General features: G+C 42.8%; 1 protein-coding gene across 1 annotated transcript; it reads right to left on the reverse strand.

Annotated features, from left to right (window-relative positions):
* Positions 1–2,713: 2,713 nt before the first annotated feature.
* LOC148027356 (peroxidase P7-like) lies at positions 2,714–7,345 on the reverse strand. The gene is made up of 4 exons (XM_087691924.1): positions 6,621–7,345; positions 5,635–5,829; positions 4,456–4,621; positions 2,714–3,482 (listed from the first exon to the last, which is right to left on the reverse strand). The coding sequence occupies exons 1-4, from the start codon at positions 6,903–6,905 to the stop codon at positions 3,070–3,072; spliced, it is 1,059 nt and encodes a 352-aa protein (XP_087548050.1). The 5' UTR covers positions 6,906–7,345; the 3' UTR covers positions 2,714–3,069.
* Positions 7,346–8,028: the final 683 nt, after the last annotated feature.

The raw sequence follows: 8,028 nt of genomic DNA on the forward strand, positions 1-8,028 counted from the left end.
AAAATTTTATATCTTGGAGTGTTCGAAATATATAAGAGTAGAGTGTGTTCGTATGTGCTTTATGTTAGAGCAGTGCATCTTGGGGCCAATCCCCAAGGTGTAGAAGAGCTATAGTTGAACCATGTCATTCAGTTAGAGGGGTTCCTCCTTTATGTTTTGTATTGCGTTGGTGTACTACACCAAGATGTGTGGGATCTCCCTCTTAGGAGTAAGGAAGAGCAATCGTTGGACTACGTTCCACTACAAAGACAATATCTACATTAGCAATTAGGGTAGTGTGTCCCTTGGATGCTCCTAGCCGTGAGGGCATGTGGGGTTGTCTTTGTGAGAGTTAAAGAGGCCCAGCTAGTGCCTATAGCCAGTGTTGGGGCCGTTTTAGGTCTTGACAAGGACAATAGAGGCAAGGTGATGACAACACCCTGTGGTGGCGGTACAAAGCTTGGTTAGGGTGTCTGATAGTGAGTGTACTCTGGGGAGAGGATTCGGCGATGTATCTAGTGAGGGTTTGCGTGGCGAAGGTGGGTGAGGTGGCAAGAGTGTTGGTGGATGGGCCTTTAAGGCGAGCATGATAGTGAGGGGGTGGTGGCAACAAGGAAAGCATGATGACTATGTACAAGGGGGGAATCCCTAGGGCTTTTTCTTTTTGGATTTTTCTAAGCAGAGGGGGGCCTTTTTTCGTTCTTCTTTCTTTCTCCTCATCTTTCTTTTTTCTTCTTTTTCTCTCCTTCTTCGTCTCTTCTTTTCTTTCTCCTCTTCTTTCTTTCTTTCTTTTTTTCCTTCTTCCTTTCTCTACCTAGCAAAGTGTGAACCACTAATTAGATTTAAGTACCACTAGTTCCAAATCCAACCACAACCATGAGTTGATCCAAAACTACCCCAACTAATAGTTATCTTTAAATTTGTGAATAAAATAAAACAAAAGGAGTAAATTAAATTATTCTTGTCTATAACAAATCGTAATCTTTCTACCAACAAACTTCAATCACTTTGTTATGAATAAAAAACCCTAACTAAGCAGTTGTGTTTCAAAGTTGGCGCTTTTGCATCCCTCCTATTTCGCACGTGCAAACAACGCACAAGGGACTTCGTGGTCAATGTGTCCTTGGTCTCAATAATGGAACCAAAATGTTGGGCAAACACTCGCTCAATGTCTTGGGACCATTGGATACACTCTTATTTATTCAAGAGTTCGATGCACAAAATCCATTGGCTAGCTCTCACCTAGCCTCTTGCGGATTGCAAGAAATCCAAAAGTATTGTAGTGAGCTCCTTTGTCCCTCCTTAAAGGATGAAGGCAGCACTTGGAAAATTCCACGAGTCACACATGCACCATTCTCCCATCTCACCCTCTACGACTTTCACATGCAAAGAGGAAGCATGAGGTTAGGCATGATCAAAGAGCACTCAAGAGAAGTGATGGGAGCTTCACCCTTGATCCCTCACTCTCAGACTCTCCCTCTCTCAAGCTCTCACACACACACACACACACACTCTCTCTCTCTCTCTCTCTCTCAAGGGAAACAAGAAAGTGAAGAAGTCAACACATGCATGAACAGTCTTTTCCATCTCTTTCCCTTTTTATACAACTTTTTAGGGTTAGGGTTTCCCTATCCCCCTTGGGCATTTATCCCACTTTTTGGGTCAAAGACTAATATTCTCTCTAGGTATGCACTCAATTCCATGTTCTTTTGTTAAGTACTATTGGATTTAATTACAATTTGTATGGAAGAGAGCCGGCCCTCATTTACAACAGTTAATTTCTTTTCCAAGGCCTAAAAATTGCCAAAAAAATTTGTGCCTCACATATTCTTCTCTCTCTTCACGTCTTTATATCTTCAATCGGTTAATACTAACGTTATTTCTAGCTTGAGAGATATAGATTAGTATGAGAGAGAAAATACTCTGTGTATGGAGGTGGTACCATGCATTGGAAAATATTTTGATTTACAAGTAGTAAGATCAATTTAAAGATCATTTAGTATTTGGAACATTCAAAGGTTGGAAAGAAGAGGAGGAGGAGGAGGAGGAGGAGGAGGAGGAGGAGGAGAGAAGAGCAGAGTTTTTAGGTGGAATCAATCTCAAGGGGTCTTAATGCAATCACTTATAGTGAAGTAGGAGGTTGTCATTTTAACTGGTCCAGTGGAAAGTGTTCTACGCTGGTCTAAGGGGCAGTTTCGATCACTTTCCCTTGGGGAAAGTGGAAAGTGTTCTATGCTGGTCTTAGGGGCAGTTTTGATCACTTTTCCCTTGGGGAAAGTGGAAAGTGTTTTGAGCTTGTCTTAGGGGTGATTCTCATCACCTTTCCCTTGGGGGTAGCTCTCATCACTTTGGATGTGAATGGGATTCAAACGTGTTGCTTTTCTTTCGTTTTGGGTGGCTAATAACTATAGAGGCCTATTTAAGAGCCATACCCCACATCCCTTATCGACAAGAATCAATCAAAAAGTGCATGTCCCGTGCATTTTGTGGATTCTTGGAAGTTGGAACTTGGCATCGATTGCAGCAAATGGTCTTCTTCCACCATTAATTTGGTTGCTACCCCTTCAGAGCTCTGGTGGAGCAATAATTTGTGAGACTTTAAATGCGGAAAGCTAAAAGGTCGCGAGGGTGGAGAGAACAAGCCAAAATTCAATTTTGTCCACGACTTATTCAGATAGACCTTCGCCCACAATGCGTGGACGAACCGCCATCTTCATGATCATCGTTAACAACCTTTTGATCATGGCAATGATACTGCACTTGTATTAATGCCGTTGACATATTACGAAAAAGGAAACGGGGATCTGCGCTCGACCTTGTCGACTAACTTACAACGAGGATCGACTGATCATGATCATCGCTTTGGTATAGTGGCAGTTGTGCTTAAGGCGCTGGCAGTTGATCATATTGACGCGGCGAAGTACATGATGCAGATCAATATATTGCTCAGCAATTACAACATGCAGGGGCGATAATTGATGCAGTCGTGGATGGATGAGTAATTAGCAGCTGCAATTGATCAAGGCACTGCGATGTACAATTACATGCAGGGGCATAATATTGATGCAGTCGTGGAATATGGATGAGTGATTAGCTTCCATTGAAGGCACTGCACACAAGTCTGACGTTGCCGGGTTGATCGCTAATGACGTTGCCGAGGGCAATCATGGAGCTGGCGAAGTTGGCAAAGAAGGCATCGCGGGAGGAGGCGAGCTGGGAGACGAGGCCGCGCGTGGAGGCGTCATTGAAGAGGACTTGGTCGGAGAAGAGAACGCCCCTGCCGCTCTCCAGGCCGGCGAAGAAGGCGGTGTCGAAGGTGAAGGGGGTGCTGCTGTCCAGCCCCACCACCGTCGAGGGGTCGCCCCCCGACTGCGGGCACTGGCCCTCCAGCGTCCTCGCAAACGACGCATCCAAGCTCGGATCAGTCGCGCCCAGACGGCCTCCGAAATCGTACAACCGATCCGTGAACTGATTGCAGTGCGTGAACCCAATCGTGTGAGCGCCTGCTAATCCACAATGTTGCACAGACACACGTCATGAATCTGGTTTTTGTGTTCATCATATCATGCGAAGTTGGCAATATATCAATGGCAGAAAAACCCATATCACCATCCTTGATAATAATTATGGGCTTGAATGAATTAAACATTAGCATTGCTCTTCTAATTGTCTTATCTTATCGCTTGCTTACTAGCATTGAAGATGACTACAATCTATTACTGGTTTTTTTTTTTCTTTTTTTCTTTTTTGAGAGAGAGAGAGTGTGTGTGTGTGTTTCTCTCTCTCTCTCTCGGCACACACTATGTTTACATCTACAAAAGGCCAATATGCCCAAAGATCTGAATATGATTTTGGCCAAAGAGATTTGTATATGACACAATTGAAACTAATGTCTCAACATGGAGTATGATTGCATGCGTGCGCGCGTGCACACGCACACACACACACACATACATACATACATACATACATACATACACACACACACACACACACACACACACACACACACACACACATATATATATATATATATATATATATATATATATATATATATATATATATATATATATATATATAGAGAGAGAGAGAGAGAGAGAGAGAGAGAGAGAGAGAGAGAGAGAGTTGTAAAGGAGTATTTTTGAATGGGAGTGGAGCCTCTCTATATTTTGTATTTGAGTGTTACCATTGCATTCTTTAGAAAATGGCATAGCATAACAAGGAAGGCCGAAAGTACAAGAATTAATGAAAGACTTAACAATAATGAGTAAACAACACATGCATACAAAAGATCTTAAGAATATTAAGGACGTATGCATATACTTTAGTGCAAGTCACTCAAGTGCATGTACACACAAAGTTAGTCTCTTGGGCTACTAAAAAAAAAATTACATGCATTCTTTTTTATTAGCTTCATTTTACAAACTTGAAAGGTAAAGATATCCATATAATTCCAAGTTTGAGAAAAATTACCTGAGAGAAGGACCATGTCACTTGCAGAAAGGCCAATAGATGCAAATGAGTCAACGAGTTGTTGCACATTGAAATTGGCTTGAGGTAGTCTTCCTTGTACTGCACTACTTGAAGATGTAAGCCCATCGAGCCGTCCAAGTGGAACATCCCAACTAGGTCCACCATTCTAATCAAACCATAAGAGAAGGTAACAAAATAACACTGTAAATATATTGCTCATCAGAATGAATGTCCTACATTCACCTACTAGACTGTTGTGAGACTTTTTACTCTTATAGACAATTGAAAGGTGCACAACTCATGATGTGAAAAATTATTAGATTATTTTTTGGTGTACTTGGATCTTTGGTTGCTATGACAAGCTATTGTTTAAAAATACTATAAGATCTACCACTTGGAAGATTGTTGCCTACAATTAGCAATGATTGAAAGACCAATCTCTGAGGTCTACTTGGTGGGCTTAGGGCTTGCATGTGCCACCATTGTTGTCGCATCCACGTAGTTGGGTTGCTTATCTCACCGTGGGTACTTGGGACCTCTAAGTGATATGTCATCATGTGAAAGAAGACATGGAAATAACCGTGCATAATCTGGGGAATGCAATTAAAATCAACTTAAAAATGGAATTGACAAGATGGACTTACTGATTGCCATGAATGCGACTTATCGTTTAAATCTAAATCCCAAGATGGGCATCATTTTGGGAATCAAGTGACACCTAAATTTTGTGAATTATGCCCATTTTGGGAATCAAGTGACACCTAAAATTTTGGACGAAGTGGAACAAGGATTAGAGATGAAGCCCAAAAAATATCCTGAGGTGTCAAAAATACATGTGTGTAATACATGTGTGTGTGTGTGTGTGTGTGAAATTTTGATATGGCTCAATTAAACTTGTCTATGCAACGTAAATCTTGCATATCAAATTGCTTCATTGTAAGTTATACACGTGTGTTTTATAATGTGTATGTGCGTGTAACCGAAAATTATTAGTATCAACTAATGTTAAGCGTCAAATTACCACCAAGCGGCGTCAGGATTAGGAGTTAAGTTTTTATGTCTTCCTAGTTTCCACGATCCTCTTTCGCTAGTAATTGAACCTTCACGATCCGATGGGTTTAGTGCTGGAGTGAGAGTGACAAAGCATGACTTATGTGATGTAGTGGTGCATGGACTTACGAACACGACGGCGTCTCGCGTTGCCAAGGCCAGAATGTCGGCGCAGGAGACGACCCCGGGGCACACTTCTTCCACCGCGGCCTTGGCCTGGTCGATGGCGTCGAAGCCCTCCTGCCGCAGCGTCAGATTGTCGCCGAAATCCCTCTCCGCTTCGTTGTCCGGCGTCGACGAGATGAGAATCGAGGCATCGCAACCCTGCCAGATGATCACGTGCAGGCAATATATCATTGCAGCGCCAAACATTACATTAATGGCTTCATTTTCTTGTCAACATTTTTTATAATAGTTGTCTGTAAGATCGCCCAATTATCACCGCATAGCCCCGGTAACCGATTTTAATCGACCGTGGCTGAGAGTGAGCAATAATCTGTACAATTCGGCTCAGATTAGTAGGCGCGGCCCCTGCAGGTAGTTAACGCTGATCACCATCGACGGTCTATTGAATTCTACAGCTGACAAATTCATCAACTTCAGCATCGATTCCTCCTCTTAACTTCTCGTTTAATCCAATAATGCAAACCTGTATTGAATAAATTACGGACGAGGTCCAGCGCCTCAAAATGGTACTTGTCTAGCAAAGCCTGAGCTTCATACATTCTTGCTCAACTACCTTGTACTAAACCTGACTTCGATTCTTAAGCTTACTCAAAATGGACGTTGCTCTCTTGCTATTTATCCTAGTACCTTATCCAGCTCCAGAGGAATACCCACAACAGTTCTTATACATAGTACTTACATAACTCCTAGTTTGCCGATTAAGTTCCAAACAAGTCTTGATTGCTCGTCAAATTTAAGCATCATCTTGATGTGTGTGTATGGGGGAGGGAGGGAGGGAGAGAAGGGGCCGGTGCGGTGGGGTGGTGTTCACTGTTTACCCAAAATCAAAGAAATAAGCCAGTATCATATATGTAGAGGTCTACTAAAACGTAATCAATTATGAGAGAATAATATCGGAGTTAGATTTAGATGATCATTATGTTAAATACCTGCACCATAGCATCATGGAAGAAGAGCCTGAGCAAAGACGGGGGCACGACGTTGGATTGAGTGGAAGCCGCGTTGATGCTCTCCGTCACGATCGACACCACGTTCGGGCAACTGCGCGCGTAGAAATTCACATCCAGCTGCTGCCCCCGCGCAACAGTAATCATTTGAACATGATCAATATTGATCAGTAGAATGTTAATACTGGCCGGCAAGCCGATCACTATTAGAATTATCAGCTGTGTGATAATCAACTTCATGTCGATACTATTGCGTTGCAGGAACATTGCATCAGGCTTTCTTAAATCTAGGGATTGCTAGGTAGCTCTGATCAAGCTACTGTTCTTAATTAGCCGTGGGAGTTGATCAATTAAGGCTGAGGGTTGTAGACGTCACGATTAAGGGTGGGGATTATTAACAGCTAATGCTGGATGAGTTGCTTTCAAAGGATGTGTGTGTGTGTGTGTGTGTAAAAGCTAAGCTGCAATGCTACGAGTTACGCGTAACAGAAAGGGCTGGGATTGGGATTTAGGCAATGGAGGGATTATAAGGCGGTGGGTGGGGGAGAGAGAGAGAGAGAGAGAGAGAGAGAGATTTGTCTCGCGCAAATAGTGCATGGAAAGCTGGCACCAGCCCAAACCCCGAATTAGTAGAAGACAAGCTGATGATGAGGAAGGGATGGCGATGGCGATGACGATACAGAAGAAAGAGTCGTGTTGTCAAAATCTCCCTCTCTTTGTCAATAATGCTTCGCAGCTGCTTAGACACTCTATAAAAGACAACATATTCTCTCCTCATCTTCCTCCCCCAGTTAGTGAGTGAGTGAGTCATAGCTCTTTTCGTTTGTTGCTTCCAGCTTTGCTGATCCCTCATCCGGGCCCCATTCCTCGCTCCCCAAACAACAAAACAAAATTGCCCCACGTCTCTCTCTCTCTCTCTCTCTCTCTCTCTCTCTCTCTCTCTCTCTCTGTGGATCCCTTCCCTTGGCGGTTAGATGTGCCCTCTCAACAACTAGCACGCAACAACACATTGTCCATTGACATCAACTTGGCCTAAAAGCATGTTTAAGCATGTCAAATCCCCATCACCATCCTTCCGATCAATAACCAAGTGCTCAACCCAAAAAGATCTTGCATCCTTAGGTCATCTTCACATGAGCTCCAACCTCCATATTGCTATAATGAAAAATCCTATGAATTTTATTAAAATCTTCCCCCAGAAGGAGCGGAGATGATTTGATCTACAACATTCTTTTACAATTCTCTATTTTAAAGGGCTAGAAATCTCGCCCTCTAAAACAAGCACCACCTCCATCATACTCTCTAAAATTAGGTTTTCTATGGGTCTATGAATAAATTAGCAAATGGACATATGAAGTTCTTACATCTACCCCCCCCCCCCACGCAAAAA

The sequence above is a fragment of the Lygodium microphyllum genome, chromosome 13 (genome assembly GCF_053477565.2).
Source record: "Lygodium microphyllum isolate KBCC chromosome 13, Lygodium_microphyllum_v1.1.10, whole genome shotgun sequence".
In the NCBI taxonomy this organism is placed as follows: Eukaryota; Viridiplantae; Streptophyta; class Polypodiopsida; order Schizaeales; family Lygodiaceae; genus Lygodium; species Lygodium microphyllum.

Bases quoted from the DNA above. Each gene is read 5' to 3' on its own strand.
- LOC148027356 (XM_087691924.1), bottom strand. From the start codon at position 6,905: ATGTTCCTGCAACGCAATAGTATCGACATGAAGTTGATTATCACACAG. The intron at 4,622-5,634 runs GTAAGTCCATGC...TGGTTTGATTAG, and splicing joins CGCGAGACGCCGTCGTGTTC to AATGGTGGACCTAGTTGGGA. The intron at 3,483-4,455 runs GTAATTTTTCTC...GTGGATTAGCAG, and splicing joins TGACATGGTCCTTCTCTCAG to GCGCTCACACGATTGGGTTC.